Raw genomic sequence first — 27,960 nt, forward strand, 5'->3', positions numbered from 1 at the left:
GCTTGCTTGCTTCTTCGGCTTCCCGGATTTCAGTTTCCTATGTCCATCCAAGTGTTCCAATATTCACAGGACACGTTCAGGAGGAAGAGAGGTCGTATACATAGAGAATACTTATTACAAGTTAAAACATGTAACAGCGCTCCTTTTATCCATAATTATTTGACATACACAAGGCTTTACAGTGTAACAGACATGCCACGTCCTATCGCAATCGCAATCGGCTTGATTCTTAGTCTTCTGTGCTATCGGGAGCACTCCTTAACATATCTCTGTCTCCAAAACCCCGCGCAAGCAATATATACAAATATACCAGAATTACGATCGAACACAGGAAAAAAACTAAAGAGCGGACTTCAAAAAATATTACACCCGCACCTAAACTGTATCGGATCCGCTCCTCCACAGTTTCATCGCAATCAAGGCTCAAGACTTCCGGGGTCTTTAATAAGTCATGCCCTATTGCATAGCCGGTGGCCGATGACCGATTCCCCTGCTCCGATGGACCGGATGCGATATGGTATTAAACCATAGTTAATATGCCCATCGGGTTCGCAGCCTTATTGCAATCGGCACTTTCATGTGGCAAGGCATTACAACTTGCAATATAGCGACAGACGCGATATTACAATAGGCGCGATATAATAAGACCATCGGGTCCCCAATTGTATATTGCAATCGGCGGTTTTAATGTGGCAGGGCCTTAACCACTTGCGATACGTGACGGATGTGATGACAAATTATGTCATATTGTAACGTGCGAAGAGTCCGCGTGAATATGCATCGCATTTGGGAGTTTCCCCGAGCGGATGTCCGATGCGATATCGCTATCGGCGATCGCAATGGACCGCTTGACATATTGTAGCGCCCACTTCCGAAGTGCCAATGCGATTATCGCTATCGGTGATCGCAAGTCGCACAGGGTCAAGTCTCGACGTTAACGTAGACCCCTCATAGCAATGCGATGAGCTGAACCCGATACAACTCAACACTCCCATGTATAGAGTTTCAAGTCCGCAATCTGCCTCCGATAGTGTATTTGTCCTAGAGCCAAGTCTTCCGCCTCCGATAGTGTTAAAGCATGCATAAATGGATTTTACGGGCCTGATAGCATAAATGTATATATAAGGTTTTGCGCCTCCGATAGTGTAAAAACACATATGTATGATATATGCTCCTCCGCCTATATCTGCATGCATATAGTTCTTTTGTGGCTCGATAGCTCCCGATAATATACATGCACCCATTGCTCCTCTAATGGCTCTGTCTGCTTCCTTATAGCTCTGCTTGTTCCTCTGTTGCTTCGATGGCTGTCTGTGTCCTTTGTTGGCTCTGTTTGCTCCTATACTTTGGCATATATGTATGGTATATATATATATGGCTCCTCTATAGCTCCGATAGCTCTATTTTGGCATATATGGTCCCCGAACGTTGTTTAAATGCATGCATAAATATATATATATATATATATATATATATATATATATATATATATATATATATCTGAGTTCTGCTCTTGGCTCCGTCTGCTCCTCTTGGCTCATTATATCTAAGTTATGCTCCTCTTGGTCCAATGTGGCTCCTCTGGCTTGGCAGTGTCTTTCAAAGACCTCCTTGCATATATGAATGCCTCTCTTGCTCGGATATCCTGTAATATGCTTTGATATGCCTCCTTTGGTAACTCCTCTTACTTATGGCTTGGCTATCCATATGGCCTTGCTCATGTCTCTTCATGGATTGCTTGGCTTCCCCTTGGCTTCATGTCATCCTCTAGTACCTAGAATATTGCCATAGTGACATCAATGACAACCTAGGTCAACACAATGTCCAACTTAAGCGAGACCCTCATGGGAGGGTCTTTCCACGACTCCAAGTCTCCCTTTGAAGGCTAAGAATTTGACCTTCCCTAAGGGCTTCGTGAGGATGTCTGCGACCAATTCATCAGTCCTGATGTGTTGGAGCCTTATTGCTCCTCGTTGTACAATATCCCGAATAAAGTGGTACCTGATATCAATGTGTTTGGAGTGGTCATGGAACATGAGATTCTTTGAAAGGTGAATCCAACTTTGGTTGTCGCAGAGGATCACGGTGGTGTCCAGAACATGCTCAAATAGCTTCCTCAACCAAACAACTTCATAACAGGACATACTAGCTACAATGTATTCAGCCTCGGCTATGCTTAAAGCAATCAAATTTTGCTTCCTGCTCATCCACGCAATCGAAGCAGACCCTAATGAGAAGCAACATCCTAATGTTGCTCTTTCGATCCACCACACTACCAGCCCAGTCAACATCAATATATTCATGTCGCCTCAAATTCCTGACAGTGTATCTCAATCCATAGTTGATTGTGCCACGAAGATATCTTAAGAGATTCTTAGCAACAATCCAATGTATTTGATGAGGCTAGACCTTAAATTGACTCAACGTATTCACAGTGAAGCATATGTCCGGATGGGTGTTTACCAAGAACATCAGGGCCCCCACAAGCTATCTATATTTAGAAGGGTTTGAAATTCAGGCCCAGCAGCACTACCACATAGCTTCTTGAAATTGAGTTCCATTGGATTAGAAACAGATTTGCTATCCACCATCCCACATCTCTCAAGCAACTTCACAATGCATTTTCCTTGAGAAGGGAAAATCTCACCTGGTTTTTTCCAGACCTCCACGCCTAGGAAGTAGTGCATCAATCCTAGGTCCTTCATCTCTAACTCAGAAACCAACTCCCTCTTGCAGTGATAAATGAGAGGGTCTGTACCTGTCAAAAAGAGATCATCTACATAAAGGACCAAAATGAGAGGCATGTTCTTTTGAACCTTGAACTATAGGTTAGGATTAGCATCGCTCCTCGTAAATCCCAGCTTCATAAGATAGCTATCAATCCTTTCACACCAAGTCGTAGGGGTTTGCTTCAATCCATAGAGGGCTATCTTCAACCTGCATACATGTGTACTTCGATTTTGTACTTCGAACCCCTAAGGTTGTTCCAAGTAGACTTCCTCCTTAAGCAAGCCATGCAAAAAAAATGTCTTAATGTCCATTTGATGTAGGCTCCATCCTTGAGTGGCAGGAAGAGCAATAATAGATCGGATAGTGGATATCGGGCAACAGGTGCAAATATCTCATCATAGTCCACTCCTTCCTTTTAAGAGAAGCCTCGAGCAACGAACTTGGCCTTGTATTTCTCAGCACTCCCATTTGCTCCATAGTTGATTTTGTATAGCCATTTTGAGGGGACTACATACATGTCCTTCGATCTAGGCACCACATCCCGAACATCATTTTTCATGATAGATTCATACTCCTAATTCATCGCATCCTTCCAGACTTGGTGCTTTACAGCTTCTTCGAATGTACATGGCTCAATTTGAACAATAGTACTCATAGCAACTACGTACCCTTGATACCTGTTCGGCTTATTACATTCACGAAATGTCCCTCTTGAAGCAATATGTCTTTCAACATCTTCGAGAGTATCTTTGAGCCACAAAGGTCTTTTTCTTGAGATAGAGGGATCACCAAGAGGTGGATAAATGGGATCCATCGAGCCTTCAACATAAGGCATAGACTCATCTATCAGAGATTCATCCTGTTTTTTTGCAGTAACATCATTATCCTTCCTTGGAATTGGGAGATCTTTGGCTTTCCCAAGGAGAGTGTCTTCATCAAAGGTGACATCATGGCTTATTTCCACATCTCTTTGACCGGGCACATAGATTGTATATGCCTTTGAATTTTCATTATAGCCCACAAATATACCTTTCTTCCCAGATGCTTCCAACTTGTTTCTTTTCTCTTTAAGTACATGAAAATATATGGGACAACCAAAAATTCTAAAATGAGAAACATCAGGGTTCTTACCAAAGAAAACCTCCTCGGAAGATTTCAAATCCAGTGCTTGATGCGGGCTCCTATTTTGAAGATACACAATAGTGTTGGCAGCTTCTCCCCATAAGAACTTTGGTAGACCTTGATCATGGAGCATGGCACGGGTGGCTTACATGATTGTTCGATTTTTCCTTTCAGCAACTCCATTTTTCTCAAGGGTGTATGGAACAGTGGTCTCCTTCTTAATGCCAGCCTCTCTGCAAAAGTCATTGAATCTATTCGATTCATATTCGATTCCATTGTCGATCCTCAATATTTTGATCTTCTTTCCTGTTCTATTCTCCACCAAGGCTTTGAAAGAATGGAACCATTTGAACACCTCATCCTACTTCTTCAAGAAATAGATCCATGTTTTGCGAGAAAAGTCATCCACAAAAATTGCATAGTAATATAGGCAACATATCAGATAGGTCAGAATGAACCAATTGAAGAATATCAGTAGTTTGGCTTTCACTTGAAGGGTATGGTCCCTTTGTATGTTTCCCAACTGCAAAACCCTGAAAAACTCTTTCATGATTCATATTGAAATCAGGCATACCTGTGGCCATCTTCCTTACCCAAGGTAAGGCTTTGTAATTTATGTGGGCGAATGGTCGATGCCATAGCTCAGATTGAAGTGAAGCATCGCAAGTCAAGGCTCCCAAAGGACTTCCTCCAACTTGATAGAGACCATCAACCCTAAATCCAAGTGTGAATGCATCTTTAGGGTTTCTTTTCCAATACGTACCTTTCCATCAATGAATGCTACCTTTAAGCCTTTATCTTCCATTGTAGAAATAGACACCAGGTTCTTCTTCAAATTGGGGACATATGACACTTCTTGTAGATGAATGGTTTGACCTTGATTCAAGTGAAGAGTGACGGTACCTATCCCTTTCACGGGGTAGGTGGCATTATCTCCAAGTATGATCTCCAAATGAGTATTCTTTTCAATCAAATTTGAGAGGGCCTCTTTGTACGCAGTCAAGTTCCTTGAGACTCCACTACCAATCAACCAATGATCCAAAGTATCCAGAGGAGAGGCAATCGATAGAGCGGAAATAAGATAAAATTCCTTTAGTTTTTCTACAACATTATTTTCCTCATACCTGGAGTTTCTCGTCCTTTTGGGAGGTCGACCATTTCCCAACCGTGCAGCGTGAGCATTTCTCTTTCCTTTATTATTGAACCTATTGTTCCTTTGATTGCCATTGCCTTTGAAATTGTTGTTGTTGTTGTCGTCATCCCTTGAAGAATTCTTCTTCTAAGGTCATTCTCTAACATAGTGGTCAAATTGTAGCACCTTCCTTTCCTTCCTTCTTTGAATCCTTGCTTGAACCCTTGACCTTATCTCCTTGAGCCAACATTATTTTTCTTATTTGCATGAGCGAAAGAAGGAGTAGGTTCATTTCAATTTGAAGGCTTGTCTCTCTCCATCATCCTCGTCTCCTCTTGAGTGCATCTAGCTAATATCTCATTGAAACTAGGAATCTTGTCATTGTTGAGAATGGTGGTGTTAAACACATCCCATACTCTTGAAAGACCCCCAAGTGCAATGAGAGTGAGCTCCATGTCAGCAATAACTTCTCCAATAAATAGAAGGTCATACTTGATTTGTGTGATCCTCATGAAGTAGGATTGGATAAACTCCCCTTTATCCATCTTGATGTCCTTCAACTTGTTTTTGAGAAAGAGGATTTGATTTGCATTGTTCACTTTGAACATTCCAACCAGCTTGTCATATATCTCCTTTGAAGATCCCAAATCAGAAATATAGGCAACCAAATGCTTTTGAAAAGAGTCAACCAAAATTTTCTTTGCTTTCACCTCACCATTTCTATACTTCATCTTAGTAGCAATTGGTGCATTTGAAGGAGGCTCCACCACTTTTCCATGCACATGGTCCAATACTTCATGCTCTTCCAAAGTCAAGTCCAATGTCATCTTCCATGCATGATAGTCAGATTTGTCATTGAGTTTGTCCTCAGCCTTGAAGTAAGATGAAGAAGCCATTGAAATTGTAAATAAATCTCTTTTGGTGATTGCTTCTCTCTTCTTGTTTGGGCTTTGTCTTCACCTGGGCTCTGATACCATGTTAATTTTAGTTAACAGTGGTATCTTCTATGCTTAGCACAATTACTTCAATGTTCCTTTAGCAACCCAGTGACAATTTCCAATTTAGTTTTCCAATAGCAATCACATTTACCATAAATCATATTGACAGTAATTGTGGATAGAACATAAAATAAAATGCAGAAGGCAAGCCAAGACTAGAGGACACCAGATTTGGTGAATGCGAGGAAAAAACCCCAATGTGGGGAAAACCCTTTGATCAATTCTTCTTATTATTATATCAAATGTTCAGCCCAGAGGGAGAGTACAAAAAGTCAAAGTTGACCAGCCAAATCAAAGTCAAAACAGCCCTGTCAAATCAGCAATCAAACTCAGCCCTAACCATGAAGTCAAAGATGGTCAACAAAGCAGTCAAACTTATCCTTTGAAGCTCAATCAAAGGCAATCAAACTCAGCCTCCAACAGCAGTCAAAGTCAGCCCAAAACAGTCATAAAATCTGCAGTCAAACTTGGTCAACCTAGAGTGAACCCTACGGTCCACGCAGGTCAAAGTCCTCCTTTTGCCTAGGTTCCTTTGCCCAAAAATGCAGGCAGCCTGCTGAGACAGAAATTCACCCTAAAAATCGAGGTCGAAGGATGCCCAAAAAATCAAAGTCAATGCTGTCACCACTGGTCAAACTGCAGGAAAGTCTGAAATTTTCAGCCCTCTATTTCTGTCTGAAATTCGTCCTCCTTCGCCACATGTGGGAGAGAAAGAGAATGCCCAATAATTGTACGAACCAATAGACACGAATGTGTGAGTGATGATGATGCCAAATGAGGTGAGAGGACACTTGTATTTATACAAGTCATTGAGGGTGAAGTGACATGTCTATTGGGCTGATTCATGAGCCTACATGATGATGTGGTCGACCTGAACAATTTACACGTGTGGGCATAATTCAAAAACACACTTCTGCTTATCCAAATTAGATGATTTTTATATCAATTTTGGTCATCTCAAAAAGAGGAATTTAATGCAATCACCATCTCCATCAAATTAGATGTCTAAAGTGGAATTTGGCCCTAGATGCCAATTTTAACACACCTTCATTTTTTCTCTACAAGTTTCTGGCAGTGGGGTATTGTATTTCAATTCTTTTCTATGCAGAATTCTCATGGCTCAAGTTTAGGTTGTTTGTTTGCTGCCAGCTCATTGTCCTTGACAGAATTCTTGTCATTTTTTCTTCTTCATTTTTCCTAAGTCCACCATAGGAACTCTTTTTAAATATATTAAAATTATTCCCTTTCCAAATTAATCTTATATGCCTCCACTTTCACTTTCATGCACAATCCTTGATCTCTTCAGTCCTCAACAACATGCAATCTCTTTACTGGTCTCCAACCCATTGTCTATGTTGAGCATAATATTGAAGAATGTCCAGTACACAATGTGAAGATGAGTATTCGTTACTGAATATTACATTAGTTACACTAATTGTGACATACAACAGCATAACTCCTGAGTACGGGAATATGTCTTAATTCCTAACTAGATGAATTAACCTCAAGCTCTACTTATCAGCATGGGTTACATTTACTTTATAGCTATCGCTTACACAAGCTTTATTACATTGCTCCACATATTATATCAGTTGCGTCAACCACTGTTTGGAAATCTACGGCAGTTGGGGTGGATAATGACCAGAATTCCTGTTTCTCAGAAAATCTGGAGGCAGCTCTCTAGCCACCATTTGATCCTTATTCATCCAGTGGTAATTATGGATCGAATGAAAGCTCTGATTTGTGGGTCCTTAAGAGGGAACGAGCCTGTTGACTATCCATCATGAAGATAATGTCCATTAACATCAGGGGCTTGAGGCAGGCCCCAAAAAGGAGGGTCATATTCAACATAATTAATTCAAAGAAGCCCTCCATGATCTTATTCCAAGAAACAATGCTCGAGAAAGAAAATCAGGGATCTTCTCTCTAAATTATGTCCATCATGGGAGATTTGTGCGACTAGCGCCCCTGGGATTTCAGGAGGTCTGACTCTGGCTGCAATGTGGGACCCAAATTTCTTTATCCTGCATGCCTATAAATCTATTGCTGGGATCATCCTGTCTAGACATTTGTGGGGTTCCAAATCCAGGCTCTGTATTGTTAACATATATGGTCCATATGGCAACCGAAAATCATTCTGGGAGAATCTGGACTCCAGTGGCATTCTGGACATGAGTTCCCTCATTCTGGCTGGGGATATGAATTTTACAATTAACGACCCAGAAATATGGGGACAGAAAGGCCAATCAGCTCCATTAGCTGCATTTTTCAGCAACTTATTCAACAACAAACTTCTTAAGGATATCGTCCCCCTGCACTCTGTGCCCCTCCTGGAGAAATGGCAGGGCTGACTTGGAAGGCATAGCAATAAGACTGGACCGATTTATGGTCCACTCATCCATATATGAAAACATGTATATTCTTCACTCCTAGAACTTCTCGAATATCTCAGATCACGAAGCCATCTTTCTGGAATGGCCGGAGTCTCATGAGGTAGCGGCCTACCCCTTCAAATTCAACCATATGTGGCTGAAAGATGAGGCCCTTATTAATTTGGTAAAGGAATTGTGGTCACAACTCATGGAGGTCTGCCCCAATAACAACATGAAGAAAAGCTCCTTCGAGCTTAACAGGTTAAAGGCAGTCGTCCAATCTTGGATTTCTAAGAGGAAAGAAGACTTATCTAGAATTGAAATCCATTGAACACAAGATTGAAGCTCGGTCAAATCCAACTGCCCCAGATTTTTTCGCAGAGCATACAAAAAAAGCTATATTAGATCTCTCGGCGAAAAAAAAAGATAAAATTCTGAAATTCCCGGAAGGTCAATGGCAGTTGAAAAGTAGGCTGGCATGGGTGGCAGATGGAGACAGGAATACCCGTTTTTTTCACAGCGTGGTAATGAAAAGAAAACGAGCTAACACCATTTGCAGATTAAGGGCAAAGGGAACAACCTGCTAACATCCCTGTCAGACATTCAGAAAGAGGCGGTGCGCTATTTTAGATCTCAATATACAGCCGCTGAAAAAAATAATGCTGGAAAACAAATGGAATTTGCCAATCTTTTCCCCAGAATGGTTAATGAGGAAACTGAACTCACAGACAGACCAATTTTATTGAAGGAACTTAAGGGAGTTCTAAGCTCAATGGTGAAGGACAAAAGTCCCAGACCTGACGTATGGGCGATTGAATTTTTCTCATTCTTCTATGATATTAAGGAGCCAGATCTTCTGGGTATGGCAGAAGAAGTTCATCGGACGGGGTACATCACAGGTGCATTCAACTCAACATTCATTTCTCTTATCCCTAAGAATCCTAATCCCTCCTCTTTTGATGAATTTAGATCAGTGAAACATGAATCTCCGATCACTCGTAACTAATCACGAGTCAAACTCTGCTCTTCCCTCAAACGATTTGATTCAACTCTGGGCGAGTCAAACTTGTGTTGACCGAGTTTGACTCGCGACTCACCGATTAATTGCGATTTAGGCGACTGAGGCGATTTTCAGCCCTCAACTCGGTGAGCACAGGTTTTAACTTTTAGGGTTCCTGCATTTTTCATTGTGTGGTTTAGTTATGTTAAAAATTAAACGTTGGTTTGTAACTTACTTCTCACTACTCAGGTCCGCAACTCATACGTCAAGAAGGTAATAGAGTTGTAGTGTAATAGAGGCATAGTGTGCAGTGTGCTCCAGTGTAGCTTTAGCGTGTTCTCTGTCAGAGATTTCAGCAGCAAACCATTATCGTATCATTTCAGCTGCAATCAAGAGATTTCAGTTACTGTGTTTTTATTGATTAGCATGCAGTATTTTATAAACTTTTAGAAGCAAATGCTTCTAGTTCTATGTAGTCACTAGTTAGGAATTAGGACTTAGTACTTTGGATCATGTTTCGACTCATATCATATGTGAGATACTTATTCATTCGTGATATTTGGGACATCTATTGATATTATGCATTGTTTGGAGTCTGGACATGGCTTTGTTGAATAAATATCAATGAAAAATGTTTTGTTTTCAATATGTGTATATCTTTATTTATTGAATTCACCATTTTTTCCCCAATCCGATTAAAACTCTTTGCTCTTCTGCCTCGCTGATTTATTGCCAATTCCAAGTCTGGTAACATTGATTCTAACCAATTTCCTTATGTAACTCTGTCTACAAGTTGATGTCCAAACTGCTAGCTAATCACATGAAGAAGATCAAATCATATAACCCTGGAATAGTTTGGTTTTCTACCAAATAGACAAATCCAAGATGTTGTGGCAATAACGCAGGAGTGCTTACACTCTATTAAGACTCGCAGGGCACAAGATTGCCTGTTGAAAATTGATCTAGTTAAAGCCTGTGATCGGATTGACTAGGAGTTTCTGAGATTGATCTTGCACAAATTAGGATTTGCACACAATCATATAGAATGGATAATGGCTCACATCCCTTCGGCTAATCTGGCAATCTTGATAAATGGCAAGCCATCTGCTTTTTTTCAAATCTCCAGGGGTCTAAGACAGGGTGTTGGGTCCCTATAATACTAGTGATTACCCCATTACTATTGTAGTTATACCCCTTATTAATATTGTTGTGCCCCTATTGCCCCCATATTGTTATTACTGTGCCCCATAGAATCCCTCTATTGTTATTTTTGTGGCTTTATATTATTATTGTTAGGTTGGCTGGATTATATTTTGACTCCTTAGACTCCTATATATAGAAAGGAGGTTTTGTCATTTGAATCATCCAAGAATTGTTCATTTATGTAATGTAAAGGAGGTTTCCCCCTCGAAGAGGCTGAATTCTAAGACGTTGATCTATCTTTTCTATCTTTTCTTGAGCTGGTTTCATAACATTTGGTATCAGAGCTTTGGATTCTAGGGTTTCGCTGCTCCAAACAGGTCATCGTGGCATTCTCGATAACTTTTTTTCTGCGACGTTTCAGAAGTTGCAAAAAAAACCCATTTGAGAAGAAATCACTATGAACCTCGGGTCCGAATTTCAGAACTTTTCGTTCTATATTTACGGAGATATGATCTGAGAATGTTGGTCTTTTTGCAGACTCGTGAATTACATTCCAAACAGGTGACCTGGGGAAAATCATCATAACTTTCTCTCTGGGGATCGGATTGAAATTTCATAAGGTACAGAAAGAGGACGGACTGTAGTTTCTTGTATGCATTTTTTTAGATCCAAAGGTCGAAACAGTGACTCGTGGCACGTCGTACAAGTTCGCTCTACTGAACTAGTCTATAATCAAGTCACTGTGGGAGATTTCGCATAACTCTTCCTTGGAGAATCCAATTTGAATCAGACCTGTGGCATTGGAAAGAGGACGCAGAAGGCTACTACAGGTCGCAATTTCAGAACTGGAGGATCTGAATTTACAGAGATAAAGCAGATTCACTATCAGGCTTCTACAAAGTGAAAAAAGGTGTGTAGTTTTTTTTTAAATTTTTGCGTAAGCTTGGTTTGAAGGAATTCAAAGGGCATAGTAAAGCGTTATTATCGGTAACTGATGCCCCGAGGAAAGAAAATGCAAACACCTAGTAAGAAACCTGAAAGCTCTAGCATGACTCATGAAGAAGAGGAAGAAATGCTACATGATATATCAAAATTACAAGAACAAGTGCAATAAATGTCACGCTCACAAAAGCTAACAGAAGCTAAGATAAATGGCGTGGAATCTAAGATAAATGGCATGGAATCTAAGATAAAGGGCATGGAAGCTAAGATGGATGATTCAAAGACATATTTGAAGAGAAACATGGCAGATTTGAAGACAGATTTAAAGACAGACATGGCAGATTTGAAGACAGATTTGACAAATTTTCTACAAGAAATACTTACTAATGGTGAAAAGGATGTAAAGGAAACTCATGATGTGAACAAAAGAAATGTTAATCATGATTCCATAGACTCTAATGTTGGATCGAAGACCCACCATATTCCAAAAATCGATATGAGGAAGTTTGATGGCAAGGATCCCGCCACATGGATATTACAGATGGAGCAATTCTTCGATCTCAATAATGTGCAAAACATACAAAAGGTACGTATGGCAACTTTATATTTGGAACCAAATCAGTTTGTATGGTATCAATGGCTTTGCTCTCGTAAACAATTTATCACTTGGGCAATTTTTACGGAAGAATTGATAGCACATTATGAGGATACAAAAAGCAACACTTTTTTTAGCCAATTGATAAGTCTCAAACAAAAGGGTTCAATAATGGAGCACATTGAGGAATTCCAAAAATTGAACATAAGGGTAAAAGATATTCCAGAGGAGCATAGGATTGATGTGTTCATAGGGTCTTTAAAGGATAATATCCAACATGATGTTCGCCTTTGGGAACCTGATTCATTAGAGAAGGCATTCAGGTTAGCAAGAAAAATGGAAAGCAAAATTATGGCAACCAGGAAGCATACCACTCACAACTATAAAGACGGAAGTGTTGTTGCCCCTAGTCTTCCACAACCTATAAGGTTGACACCACAACAATTGGAAGAAAAAAGAGCAAAAGGGCTTTGTTACAGTTGTGATAGCAAATACACTAAAGGTCATAAGTGTGCTGAGAAGAAATTATTCTACATAGATTGTGAAGAGGAAGAAGAAAATGAGCAAGAAAGGATAAAAGAAGAGGATTACTCTAGGAACAAAGCCTAGATGAAGAACAAATAAATCCGACCATATCTTGTAATGCATTGGCGGGAATTACCACTCCTCAAACCATCAAGATAGAAGGACAAATCAAGAAGAAAAAGGTAATAGTGTTGATTGATTCAGGAAGCACCCACAATTTTATTCATTGTAAGGTAGCAAAAGAATTGAATTGCTTCCTATATCCAGCACCAGAGTGTCAAGTGATGATTGCAAATGGAGGAACAATAAATTGCTCTGGAAAGTGCCATAATATCAAGCTATCCATGGGAGAATATGTATTGACTAGCCCAATGCTTTCCATTCCAATGGGAGGTGCTGATGTTGTACTAGGAGTCCAATGGCTACAATCCTTGGGTACAATAGCTTTTAATTTTCAAGAACTTTTCATCAAATTTTCTACGGAAGGAAAGGAAGTTGAATTAAGGGGTATTGCAGGGAAACCAAGAAAGATAATCAGCGCTATTGGTATGACAAAGCTTCTAAAAAAGGAGCAAAGAGGTGTAATTGCACAATTATGTTTGCTAGATGTCTCCACATCGGAATCATCTATTTCTCCAAATCTCCAAAAAGTCCTGGACAATCATTCCAAGGTATTTGAGACTCCCAAAGGTCTCCCACCTCTGCGTGATCATGATCATGCTATTCATCTGATTCCAGAAAGTGTTCCTCCAAACATCAGGCCGTACAGATATCCCTGTGTCCAAAAGAGTGAAATTGAACGTATGGTTGCAAAAATGCTAGAGGTTGGTATAATTCAACCGAGTCAAAGTTCTTTCTCTGCTCCAGTAGTATTGGTACACAAGAAGGATGGGTCATGGCGCATGTGTCCGGATTATAGGGAGCTCAACAAGCTCACTATTAAAGATAAGTTCCCCATTCCTGTCATTGATGAATTACTGGATGAATTGCATGGATCAATTTACTTCACCAAGTTGGATCTTCGTTCAGGATATCATCAAATCAGAATGAAGACTGAAGACATTCCGAAAACAGCATTTAGAACTCATGAGGGTCATTATGAATTTTTGGTCATGCCTTTTGGCCTTACCAATGCACCTTCAACATTTCAAGGTTTGATGAATTCAATTTTCAAACCATTCCTTAGAAAATTTGTGTTAGTATTTTTTGATGATATACTAATCTACAACAAGTCTTGGAAGGATCATGTTGAACATGTTGACAGGGTGCTACAACTATTGGAGGAGAAACAATTATATGCAAAAAGATCCAAATGTTTCTTTGGAGTCCAGGAGGTGGAATATCTGGGTCATATTGTATCTCATGAAGGAGTTAAGGTAGACCCTAGCAAAATTAAAGCCATTAAGGAAGGGAAAATCCCCACATCCATAAAGCATCTGCGAGGGTTTCTCGAGTTGACAAGGTATTATCGCAAGTTTGTTAAGAATTATGGGAGAATAGCAGCACCTCTAACAACATTATTGAAGAAAGATGCATTTTTATGGACTCCGGAAGCGACAAAGGCCTTTGAACATCTTAAATAGGCAATGTGCCAAGCACCGGTCTTAGCTACACCGGACTTCACAAAAACCTTTATTGTGGAATGTGTTATCACTCAGGTTGTCCTTAAGCTCCTGAAAAGATACGGCCGAGGTAACCACAAACCAATCTTTGGATTGCAGGTTCTAGCCCACCTGCAATCAGAGAGGGCTCTCTCTTTCTGATTTTAGCTTTGTTGATAATGATTTTAGGCTAGCTATTGAAGTTCAGGGGTTTTGTTTAAGTTTGGTGGGAAGGATGATACCTTCAAGTAGAGAGGCAAAACATAGTCTGTTAGGTTTCAAACCATTGGGCGTGGAGTCATGGAGTAAGACTGCTAGTGTGTTTTCTTGGTCACAAGAAAAAATATGAAGCAGGGTAGCTGCTCATGAAACAACACTTAAGCTTAAAAGGATGGAAAGAGGGCTAAGGTATGAGAGGCAACAAAGAATCTCTCAAACAGGTTAGGAGAAAGAAGATGAATGAAATCTATCTGGGAGCAGTTAAGAATTCCTAGATAACAGTCATTCATATGTGAAATAGATCAAACATTAGCCATAAAAGAATTCATATTTATGCCTAAATCAAGAGGAAAACATTAATAAGCCACAGAAACTGAGCATAGAGTGCGGCTAAGCAAATTCTAAACCAATCCTTTGTTTTGTAACTTAAGCATATGTGAAATTGGAATAACAGAGGTAAGAAACACTTATTGATTCATACTGCAGCACAAGAATTCCACATTTATTTCTTCAGACCATTAGACACAGAGCAGTCCATTCTCCAAGCTTGTAAGCAGTCTTTGATTATAGAAAAAGTATCAGACATACAGTGCGAGTCTCTTCAGGAATACATTAGCCGACCAACCCTTAAAACAATACAGAGGGTGGTATATAAAGGGAAAAATATCAAAACCTGTTTATTACAGCTTGACCTAAACAGATGTGAAAGAAAAATGATTACTTTAACCTAATCCTATCCAGCAATAAATGCAAGGAAATATCTTTGAGCTGTGCTGAGGGTAGTCGTAACAAAACTGAGTTGATGTGTTGTCCTCGGTGACTTGGTGTAGGGTTTCTGCAATAACTGTGCATGGGTCTCTGGTCCATTGCTGTTCGACGGCTTTAAATGCTTTAACTGTGATTTGAGAGCATTAATGGGCTTACACCGCTTTATTTGACTTTGTTGGAGGCCATTCAATGCTAAGCTGCCTTGGGAAATGAAGATTTTGATTAAAACATCCAACTGATACTCTTTGCCGCTCCATCTTTCCTCTGATACTCTTTCGCAGTGGAAACGGGTCGTTTCTCTCTTTTGCTGTGTATGAAATTGTCAAATCAATAGTTAATGGCCGTTGTTCGGCCTTCTGTTGCTTTAAAACCTTCGTTTGCCCCTTTCTAAATGCTTCGCGAAGAAAAACAGGTCATTCTGCGCCTTTCGGGCTTGCTGGGGGCTGCGCGATGAGGGTCTTTCCACTTTGGCCCATTTCCCGTAACTAGGCGCTAATCGCGCATGAAAAATTGCCTCAGAATTTGAATCCGGGCTTCCTAAGCACGATTTTCGCCTTCGCGCCTTTTTGTTGATGACGTCAGCGGGTGGGACCCAGTACGGCGGTGACGTGGCAGGGTGACTAGGCAGTGCGGTGGCAGGAGACCGGCGCAGTCAGATGACGTCAGCGGGTGACGTGGCGCTGACGCAGGAGGGCGGAAGCGATTTTCGGTTTTGGGCGCACCGCCTTTGGGCAGACGGCGATATCGGAGGAGGGGCTCCGCCACAGCCGAGAGGGCGACAGGTGGCGGGAGTACGGCGGGAAAACCGCCCATCTCCCGGATGCTAACCCTCGGGCTGTTTGGGATATGAGGAGGCCCGCCCACCGTAGATCTGGGGCGCGGGCGATCGGACGACCGGCGGCATGGACGAGGCGGTTGAGGGTTAAGGGACGGGCGCGCGAATATTCAAATTTTAATACAATGCCGCGGGGGGGTTTAAAACTTAGGAAATGTGGGTTTTTGGGGATTTTTAAAGGTGAGCGAGTTGAATATTTGGTGGGTAAGACCTTAGGATGAGGCGGAAAATGGGTTTTTTCAGGGTTAGGGCTTAGGGGAAATGGTTATTAGTTTGACCAGAGGTCAAACCAACCCCTGTAAGGACACGGATGGGCTAAAAATAGCCCCATCTGGACTGTTTTTTCTCGGACTTAGATGAATAGGGCTATAGTGCTAGGGAGGGGGTATTATTATATTTTTGGGATTTTTATACATAGTTTTAGTAGGGGAAAGGAAAATAGATAGGGGGCTAGATAATAGAGTTAGGAGTTAATATGGAGATGACAAGAAAGCGCTAAAGTAAGGGACCTTAGGCTACAGAGGGAAAATAGAACTTGTAGAAAAGATATGAGTGTATCTAAGTAAAGCAGATCTGTACTTAGGCAAATGATATGAAAATGATGAAATTAAGAGGAATCAAGCAGATCTTGACCTCTTCGGGGAAGTTAGTAAGTGATTTAGGGAATAAGAAGAAAGTGGAGTTAGTGATGTCCAGCTTGAGCTCCTCCAAATGGAAAACTGCCTCCAACCTGTGATCTGAAAAGATATAACACTTTAAAACACAAAATTGATCATGAATCATCATTCTGCAACCTCAAAACTACCTACCCAGCCTACTGGCCTAACATTTTTTCTTCTTTTTGGTTTGGGTGCACTTAGACTTGCAGACCCAGCTTTACAATTTTTCTTTTGACTGTCCACCTATCTACAAATCTGCCAAGATTAAGCTCTTTGGACAGATATCATTCTCTATATTCTAAAACAAGAAATTGAAACCTAGGGAGGCCAAGATTAAACTGTTTGGCCTTCCCTTAACTGAAAACTCATCAAAATTGGAATACAGCAGTGGCATTTGGACTAGCACTCTTTCATGGCCTTTTCTTTGACCTCTTTTGGAAATATGGAACCTTGCAGCATGAAAGATGACATATTTGGCATGTAAAAATGTCAATCATGAAATATGAACACCTGTTGCAACAGGAGGCTAACAGAATGTGATGCTTCAGGAAATGGAATTGGTGCTGTTCTAATGCAAGATGAAAGACCCATTGCTTTTGAAAGTCGTCCATTCAAGGGAAAGTTTTTAAGCAAAGCTATTTATGAGAAGGAAATGTTGGCAATACTCCATGCACTTAAGAAATGGCGACCCTACCTAATGGGAAAACACTTCAAGGTAAAAACGGATCATGATAGCCTTAAATACTTTTTAGAACAAAGATTATCCTCTGAAGAGCAACAAAAGTGGGTCACAAAGATGTCGGGTTATGACTTTGAAATCATCTACAAAAAAGGGAAGCAAAATGTGGTAGCAGATACACTCTCAAGAAAGGATGAGGATGTGGAAGCATTGTTGTGCGCCATTTCTATTATCTAACCAGATTGGATAAACGAAGCAAGGGAGGAATGGCAGAATGACGAAGAAGTGTGGGCACTTATTCGAAAGTTACAACAAGATTCCAGTACGTCTGATACATTTAGCTGGCAAAATGATTCGTTATGGTACAAAGATTGCTTATACCTCTGTAAGAATTCCCAGCTAAAACAAAAGTTTCTTATGGAATTGCACACTTCTCCCTTAGGAGGGCACTCAGGATTTTTAAAAACTTACCACAGGGTTAAGAAGAAATTTTTTTGGGATGGCCTTAAATCAGATATTCAAAAGTTTGTGGCGGAATGTTTGGTTTGCCAACAAAATAAAGTTGAAACAATTAAGACATCGGGTCTATTACAACCTTTATCCATTCCAAGCCAACGTTGGAAGGAGGTTTCAATGGATTTTATCACAGGTTTACCCAAGTCTGAGGGAAAGAGTGTCATCACGGTGGTAGTTGACAGACTTACCAAGTATGCACACTTTTGTGCATTATCACATCCATTTAAAGCCAGTACAGTTTCTACTGCATTTATGAAAACAATTCAAAAGCTACATGGAAACCCAAAGATTATTGTAAGTGACAGAGATCCCATTTTCACGGGAAATTTTTAGACAGAATTATTTTCTTGTCTTGGTACTCAGTTAGCTCATATCTCATCTTATCATCCTCAATCTGATGGGCAAACTAAGATAGTAAACAAATGTTTGGAAGGATATCTTCGTTGCTTTGTATCTGTTAAACAGACACAATGGGTCAAATGGTTGCCTCTGATTGAATGGTGGTATAACACTTCCTTCCATGCAGCAACAAAAATGACCCCATTTATGGCACTTTATGGGTATCAACCACCATCCATCACATCATATTTAAGAGAAAATTCTAAGGTTCAGGCAATGGAACATCACATCGAACATCAACAACAAGTCCTCCAACTCTTAAAGGATAACCTCGTGTTGGCACAGAATAGAATGAAACAACAGGCAGATCAACATCGCAGTGAAAGAAGTTTTGACGTAGGTGATTGGGTATTCCTACGGCAACAACCATATAAGCAAATGTCCCTCAAGCAAGCTAAGAAGGATAATAAATTATCACCAAAGTATTATGGTCCATACAAGGTGTTGCAAAAGATTGGTACTATGGCATACAAATTGGAGCTTCCTGCAGCTTCTCGATTGCACTCAGTTTTCCATGTTTCATGTTTAAATAAGGTTATAGACGACAAGCTCCCAGTTCAAACAATATTGCCAGAACTTGACGAGGAAGGAAAAATTATATTGGAACCGAAAGCAGTCACAGAAACAAGAACTCGACAGCTATGAAATCGATCAATTTCAGAGTATCTTATCAAGTGGAAAAACTTATCCGCTGAAGATTCCGCATGGGAGGATGAGAATTTTATGCAGAAGTATCTAGAACTACTCAAGCGTTGAGAACAACACTTTTTTGAAGGAGAGGGGTATGTTCGGTCCCTATAATACTAGTGATTACCCCATTACTATTGTAGTTATACCCCTTATTAATATTGTTGTGCCCCTATTGCCCCCATATTGTTATTACTGTGCCCCATAGAATCTCTCTATTGTTATTTTCGTGGCTTTATATTATTATTGTTAGGTCGGCTGGATTATATTGTGACTCCTTAGACTCCTATATATGAAAGGAGGTTTTGTCATTTGAATCATCCAAGAATTGTTCATTTATGTAATGTAAAGGAGGTTTCCCCCTCGAAGAGGCTGAATTCTAAGGCGTTGATCTATCTTTTCTTGAGCTGGTTTCATAACACAGGGATGTGCATTATCATCGTTATTGTTCATTCTGGTCATCATTGTTAATTCAGATCCTGTCCAATTTTGGGAAAGCTTCAGGTTTGGTAATGAACAAAGAAAATCTGAATTAATTTTTGACAGGGGGGATGAGGAGAATACATTGGAAATTGCTCATCTATTCGGTGTTAGAGCGCGCCCAATAGAGGATGGATTTCAGTACCTGATCTTTAACCTTAACCCAAATAAGTATGTGATTTCTGATTTGCAGCAATGGGAGCACAAGTGGGGCTTACTATCAATGGTAGACTAATGATGGTAAAAGTTGTCCTTCAGGGCATCCCAGTCTACTGAATGCACCTTTTCCTTCTCCCCGAGGCTTTTATACAAAAAATCGACGCCATCATCACTAGATTCTTATGGTCTGGTGTTGGTTATCGCATGAAAATACACTTAGCCAGTTTGGACAAAATCTCTAGAGGTGAAGTTGATGTTGAATCGGGTATTAGAAAATCTCTAGAGGTGAAGTTGATGGTGAATGGGGTATTAGAAATACAATGTCCTTTAATCTAGCATTGCTGACCAAGAACCTCTAGAGAGTCTTCAATGGCAGGGGTATCTGGAATTTGATAATCAAACAAAAATACCTTAACAACTTCGTCCTGGAGGATTGGATGCGATTGGGATCTCTTGAAAAATGTAATGGATCATATGTTTGGAGAAGCCTACTGAAAGTTAAGCCGTGGATGTGTGGTAATCTCAAATGGGATGTCGGCAGGGGTGGCAGGGTGGCTATTGGACTGGATGCTATAAAATGAGTGGTGGGTGATCATTCCCCTTCGCCGGACCTACTGCATTTCTTCCATGGTTCTGGTTGTTCATTTCTTATGCATATTGGCATACCCAGCCTATCCCCTCTAGCTTCTCTATCCGACCGAGTTCCTCGTACCTCAACATTTCGGCTTCTCACATATGGGAGTGGGAGCGATATAGAATCGAACTCTGCCAAGCCGATATCCAGTTATCGGAAAACTCTGATCTGCTCACATGAGGTGGCATGGTATTGGATGGCAACATTTCAGTGAAGGATATATATGCCTACATTACGCAGGATCTAAGGTCAGTGACTCGGTTTTCATGGCTGTCTAAACAGTGTAAACAGGGCGCTCCTCTAAAACTGAAATGTTTTTTATGTCTTGTTCTCCACAACAGAATTCTCACCTGGGAGAATCTGTACAAAAGGGGATTTCAGGGTCCTGGTATTTGTCCTATGTGTGGGAATGCAAGCGAAGAGACATTGCACCTTTACCTATCATGCCACTTTGCAAGAGAGATCTGGTTCTCGGTACTGCACCATTTTAATATCAATATAGCGATGGACTACTACTCTATCAAAGTTTGCCTCACAAATTGGATGTCGCAGCTGAAGGAATTCCATATGCTTCCTCTATAAATCTTATGGGGTATTTGGCGAAGCAAAAATGCATGCACTTTCTAGCATTCTATCCCTAACACCCACAACATTAGCCTCAAGATCCTGGCTTACTATCTTGAGATTGGGCCTTGTGGGCAGAAATCCTAGAAGAAGCTGTGTATACAAAGAGATAGTTTTTTCAGCTCTGGTGGGGTTTCTTGAAGCAGCTTCCAAGGAGGAAGAATGTGAATGCGTTGCCTATATTGTGTTAAATCTGGGACTATCCTATCATTTCTGCTGGTCCAGGGGATTTGGTTCCAATAGCAGGGCGGAACTGGTGGCTTTATGGGGGGTCCTGAGGTGCGGTTCCTGGCTGGCCATCGAAGAGATAGACATCTATGGAGACTCTAGATCTGTCATAGAGTGGGCTCAGGGCAAGTCTTCCTTCAGAGCTCCCATTCACTCAAATTGGATGTGGTTTATTCACTCTCTTATGGCTTTCTTTTAATCTCATCTCCGTCTTACACATCTTTAGAGAACAGAATGGGGAGGCTGATCTCCTATCCAAAAGTGGAAGCTCTGTTTTGCATGGTGCAGTCAATTATAAGATTTTGGATAATGGAATGTCTGCAGTGCAGGGGTTTTTTTATCTATAGTGTATGGCTGTCTTCTTGTGTTATTTTGTGCAGATCTTGCGGGCCCTGCTTTTGCAGGCTTCTATCACACCTTCAGAGTCAAGGTTTTGCATATCGACTGCTTAGAAGTACATCTCAAGGCTTTCTTGATCATATGCTCTCTGTTTCGGTTTGGAGGGCCTGTTCTTCCCTTGCCTCATGCGATTTGTAGCGATGTGTTAACTTCTCAAAAGGTTTTTTGGCTATATGGGACTACCTAATGAATGCATGTATTGCAGAACGAGGAGCTAATGTAACTGCATTTATATTAATAAAAGACAATTGTTTTTTTCTTCTGAAAAAAGAACTCCTTTTACCATGGGTTTGAAGTGATTACATTGCTAGCATTAGATGCTAGAAGACAAGGGCACATTTTTTATAATAAATTATGTATCCCTGTTTATTTCAGCCATCATGATTATAATCAACTTAACATTGCCATTTCCATTCTCTAATTATATATTTTTAATTCTATTTTTGACAGCTTCCTGTTATATGCACAACACCTGTCTCTTAATCCAGGCGTAACAATTAATTTGGAAACATTCAGCTAAGAAGTTGTGGGTGAGAGAGAATTATATTCTGGAAGTCATCCAGTATGTGCACTTCAGAGGAAGCCCCAACTGCAACAATAAACCAGTTGCGCAAGCAAGACAGCCCATGAGGGGCAAAACATGTCTTTAGAAGATTTGAACCTTGGTGGGAGAATATCACCACCCCTGCGTAACCATCAAACCAAGATCCCACATTTCCATTCTCTAATTATATATTTTTAATTCTATTTTTGACAGCTTCCTGTTATATGCACAACACCCGTCTCTTAATCCAGGCGTAACAATTAATTTGGAAACATTCAGCTAAGAAGTTGTGGGTGAGAGAGAATTATATTCTGGAAGTCATCCAGGACGTGCACTTCAGAGGAAGCCCCAACTGCAAGAATAAACCAGTTGCGCAAGCAAGACAGCCCATGAGGGGCAAAACATGTCTTTAGAAGATTTGATCCTTGGTGGGAGAATATCACCACCCATGCGTAACCATCAAACCAAGATCCCATTGACAACTTACTGAATATAAGTGAGCATCACAGTTAGAATATTATCTACTTTCACTATCACATGAAAAGCTCAAAGCATAGCACAACACCTCGCAAAGTAGACATATAAATGTAAATGAAAAGTACATACATCATCAATAAGGGTACCAACTAAAAGAGTCAAATCCTACAACTAATATTTTCAACTAGCTATAGATCTTTCTGGACACAATTAGGAATTCACTAATTATTATGTAGATAGTACCTAAATTCGTCGGCATTAAGGACCTTGTTTCTCAGATTCTACTATTGTTTAATTTTTTATTTATAAAATTTGTCATTGAACTGTCAATTGTCTAGAGATCTGCATTTTCTTTATAGTTTTCTACACAACTTCCATATTGTGTGTGAATCACATGGTGCAACAAAAAGAATATAGAGAGCAGAATACTATCTTCCCTAGTGAATATGATTTGGTTGAGACATGCTACCTCCAACAACGATAACTTTTTTCATATGACAGGCACAAGTTAATTCACCCATCCCACACTAGAAGATATTGTATCACAGACATTTATGGCAGGCACCAAATAGTCAACATATCCTTCACAGACTTGATCATGGGAAAAAGCAGTATATAATAACGGACACAGCTTACATGCAGACAATCAAGAGCAGGTTCAACGAGCCTTGGATTCTTTGTCTCAAATGCAAGCCTGAGTGGTTGAAGGACAAGCTCTGCCTCTGGACCTTCTAATGTATGACCAGCAGTCGAAAGTGTTGCTGAAATTGCTTCACTTGTACTCAACTTTTGAGTCCGGTGATCCTGTCCAGTAACAGAGGACGAGCTTGATTGAGAAGCTGTGGTATCTGCTTCCTCTAGTGTTGCATTTTCTCCATCCTTTGTATACAATCTGCGAGAAGCATACAAAAAGTTGATACATTCATCAATTAAAATAAGAACCATTGTTCTCATGTGTTAGGACTTAAATTAGGACTTAAATTTTGAAGTTCAAAATTAAACTGCCCCCATTATTCCCATCTAGAATTATTGAGCATATCATGCAGTTACTCACATTCAAAAATTACAAGTTACAGAATTACTATCAAAAAGGAGACAGCAGTATCAAGTAGCAACTAACATTGGAACGGTGGATCCCAAGTATGGCACAAGGATACGACCTTGTTAGAAACACAGTTAAAGAACTAGGATTAAATGGTATATGGCAACATAAATACTGGAGATAAGCACAGCTGCATTTGGAACAGTGGCAGCTACAATCAAACCTAAATCAGTTTTCAGGTAAATCTCTAGCTGCACCTTTCCACCATGTCATTCATTCTAAATTGCCATGTATGGAAACATAATTAGAAGTTAGAACTCCCTTCTTGGAATAAGGACTAAACAGTTCAACAGCAATGTTCATACATAACTGCCGCAAACTTACCATAGAGGATTAAGCCTTGTCAAAGCTAGCATACTGCCAGTATTATTATTGATTACAACCCTTCTGATCCAAAAACGTTGCCAGTAGGCTAGTTACATGGCCCATAATTAAGCCAAGCCATAGTTTGTTTAACCCAATGTAATCACCTCAAAGTGTGGAAGTATATAACAAAATAATTTAAGTAAAAATGGAAACCTTTAAAGTAGTCTCTTTGGATTCTTTGATAAGCAAAATTCTGTCCAAAGTAGAAAAACAACACCAAAAAAAACACCTAGTTAGCAAAACATTAAGAATATATCCCCTGTATGTGCTTGTAGATCACATAATATTTACAAAAGATTGAAAAAAATAGAGTTTCATTGTCCCCATGTTCCTGTTATTACGTCATGGTCATATTTTCACCTTTTGGGAAGCCGAAGTCCACTTTTCTGTCTTGTATATAAACTGGCACTTATTAGCTGAGACTACTTGTTTAATCTGTTCCTTGCAAGAGAATTTCACCTAATTGTTTAACCAGGTGCAATTCACCATCATGTCCACATCTGAACTAGTACAAGCACCTCTTATTTCCACTATCAATTTCTCTCCTGGCTAGGAGATAAAAATTCTAAAATTGGGCCTTTGCTGAAATCAAGTATAAATTTACAGGCACAAGAATGTAAAATCAAAAGAGACGGCCTAGTTCTCTCCCATATTTAAATTTCCTTCCAAACCTATGAAAATCACAAATAGAAACATTAAATAAAATATCTCAAAAAACAGTCACAAAAACAGGGATGTTTGATATCAAAATAATGAAAACGAAGAATCCTAGCCAGGCTTATATACCATCGGCTGCTTGATTTATGACCATAGGTATATGTTCCTCTTGTTGTGCGCACCAAAAGGCTCAACATTTCGTTATTTGTGGCATTTTCTCTTACACCAGCAGGACTATCACTAGCACCATTGTTTGCCCTTACTGTCTGATGTTGGGCAAATTTGGTATTGTGATCTACCCAGTTTTGGGCTTGTTAGTGGTGAATACTTAGCAGCCTGCTTTTCTCATTTAAAATGCCCATGACGTACATTATTCTTTTAGATTAATATTCAAAGCAAGCATTCCATTTATAACACAAAACTAAGAGTACTTTTCCTCAAATGAGCATGTCAGCAACTAAATCCTTTCAAAATATATTCAATCATCTCTTGGTGTCAATTCCAAAGGTCCACATTAGACAGATAAGCAAGTAAATCATTTTTTTTAATTCTAAATTTTAGAAAAGGCTGTATACTACTATAATGTTTTTATTTCTGAATTTTACGTCTACCCTATAGATTAAATAAAGCATATTTTTTTCATAATTGAACAAACATGGATTATAAAATGTTATATTGCATGCTGTGACAGTGATATTATAGAAAACAATTCATTGACACAACTTATAACATAATTCACATCTTCTAAACTTAAGAATTAAACACATGCCAAATATTAATATCTTACATTTGAAATATGAAATGATAACCTGAAGCAAAATTTTGTGCGCCATATTTATTAGAACATAAGATATTATTACAAAAAAGGTGGAGGCAGTGGAACCTTCAAGTTGGTACCAAAGCAGGCCATTTCACTTTTGCTGTGCATTATCAAAAAAGAGAAGGGAAAAAAATAGGGTTGCAACTTGCAATATATAGAGCATTTTCTAAAACATTTTTAGCAAAATCTTCAAAAACCAACTGCAAATCTAGATTCAACTCCAAAAAAATACATCGTTCCAAGAAAAATCAACCAAATCGGAGGTTGGATAACAAGGACATCAAAATTTCACAAACCACTATTTTAGGTGTGCCGCTGCTATTGAAAATAGGGTCTCACCAAATGTTTTATGTAACTTTTCTAGTAGAATCCTCGAAAAAAAAACTGCAGATCGAGATTCTACTCCAAAAACCGCAGATTGAATATCCTTTAACTTTTAGGATTCTTCTGCTACATTGATGGCTATTAAATCTAGTTTCTCAACTACTTATCAGAAGATCTTAGGATTGGTTTAACCATTGCTAAATTCACCTTCTTAGTCTTTTATTTATCCTTGCACATATAAAGAAGAAGTCGTGATAATTTTCCCCAAATGGGGTGACAAGGAGGAGAGTGAAGGAAAGTGAGTTGTGTCAGTACTAGGGGATATGAAGAGAAAACTGCAGATCCAGATTCTACTCCAAAAACCGCAGATTGAATATCCTTTAACTTTTAGGATTCTTCTGCTACATTGATGGCTATTAAATCTAGTTTCTCAACTACTTATCAGAAGATCTTAGGATTGGCTTAGCCATTGCTAAATTCACCTTCTTAGTCTTTTATTTATCCTTGCACATATAAAGAATAAGTCGTGATAATTTTCCCCAAATGGGGTGACAAGGAGGAGAGTGAAGGAACGTGAGTTGTGTCAGTACTAGGGGATATGAAGAGCAATGGGAACAGGGTGTTACATGCAGAGAATAAGGGTGAGGATTTGGAAGAGCTTTGAGAGATTATACCTCAACGGTTCCATTTGATTCTTGATTTCCACCAACCCTGCCAAGGACAATGCAAAAAGATGCACATCATAGCCACCAAAGGTTCCAGCATAGCAACATTGATGAAGGATTTGGAGAAGATTATATGACCCTGCTGGGAAAGTTACTAATCATTTTGCCAAGCATAAAGTGCAAAAGCAAGGCTCTGTTGTGCATGATTTCTGGTCTCATCCTACCCATCAATAAGTCTGGACCCAGTACTCTAAATTCAGATCCTACTCCACTAGCCAATCAGGCTCAAGCTTATGTGCAAGCTTGGGAAGACATGAAAATATGATGTGTAGAAAATTAACGATCTGCACCCTAACCCCAGTTTACAATTTTGCATGTGTTCATTTGACACAACCCACATGTTTTGTCATGCTGATATAAACTTCAGAATGCATTATTTGTAAACATTCAAAGAGTAATTCTACTATTTAACACATTTCCTATCAGCTGTAATTAATGCTAAATTTATGAAAGCATTCAAGCATGAGAGACACTTATTTTTGGTCAAGGTGACCCCAGAAAAAACCCACAGCCTTTTGGGGAAAACCAGTCTTCAAAGGATGATTTTATTGCTTGAGAAATTAATCTAAGTACATAAAAATTAACCACAGTATTTATCTCCCTTTAGCTGAAGCATTAAATGCAAATCTGGAAATTTGTGCCCACTGATAATTTTCAGATTTTACAAATTTTGCTGCCCAGAATTTTCTGCACTTTTCCACAGCTCAGCTCCTCAATTTTTGTGCTCAAGAATCTGCCTCAAAATCTGTGCTAAAACAGCCTCGATTTCTGTGCCTGAAACAGCCTCCAAATCTGTGCAAATACAGCCTCAAAATCTGTGCTAAAACAGCCTCGATTTCTGTGCCTGAAACAGCCTCCAAATCTGTGCAAATACAGCCTCAAAATATGTGCAAAAAAGGCTGACTATATCTCCTAGAAATTCATGCCAAACAGCAGCTGGAAACCTCCTCGATTTTCATGCTGCCTGGAGCAGACGTCCCAAAATTTATGCCTCGAATTTCGAGCCTGTTATGAACTGATTCTTCCTCTAAATGTGTGCTCAGAACCTCCTTGAAAATCGTGCCCAACTCCTCAATTTTCAAGCTGCTGTCCTTCAAACTTCATGCTGCATCCTCCTTGAAATGTGTGAATCAGTTTGTACAGTTTCCCCCTTGGGATTCGAGCCTCCTATGGCTGCCTCCCTCCTAGCAAATCGAACTCTTCTTCTCTTGCAGCTATTTCTCCTTGAAGATCTCCTTTCCTTTTCTCCTCTTCTTCTCTCAAGTGTGAAGTGAGGAATAAGCCTCCCTTTTCTCCTTTTGTCTTTTGGAAAAGATTGAATCCCTAACCCTAGGATTCGGTTGAGATTTAGTCTCCAAATCTCAAGATGTGTGGTTGAGATCTCTTTTCCCAAATGAACCCACTCATACATATGTTTCACTTTTATGTCATCATACCATCATCCCATGAATTCGACAAGATTGGAATTCTTGATGAAACACTTGCTTTTTCTTCATGAT

The 27,960-nt window shown here is 39.7% G+C and overlaps 1 protein-coding gene across 2 annotated transcripts in view; it reads right to left on the minus strand.

The window, feature by feature from the left end:
* Window positions 1–27,960, minus strand: part of LOC149168245 (brefeldin A-inhibited guanine nucleotide-exchange protein 5-like) — a 287,450-nt gene that overhangs the window by 203,992 nt on the left and 55,498 nt on the right. For both annotated transcript variants that reach the window (XM_089428172.1, XM_089428173.1), the window contains exon 5: window positions 23,104–23,359. In XM_089428172.1, coding sequence (XP_089284298.1) covers window positions 23,104–23,359 — 256 coding nt within the window. The remainder of the gene's footprint in view (window positions 1–23,103; window positions 23,360–27,960) is intronic.

This window comes from Pinus tabuliformis, chromosome 4_2 (genome assembly GCF_031772625.1).
Source record: "Pinus tabuliformis cultivar Carrire ecotype Pingquan chromosome 4_2, CPIR1, whole genome shotgun sequence".
Classification (NCBI taxonomy): domain Eukaryota; kingdom Viridiplantae; phylum Streptophyta; class Pinopsida; order Pinales; family Pinaceae; genus Pinus; species Pinus tabuliformis.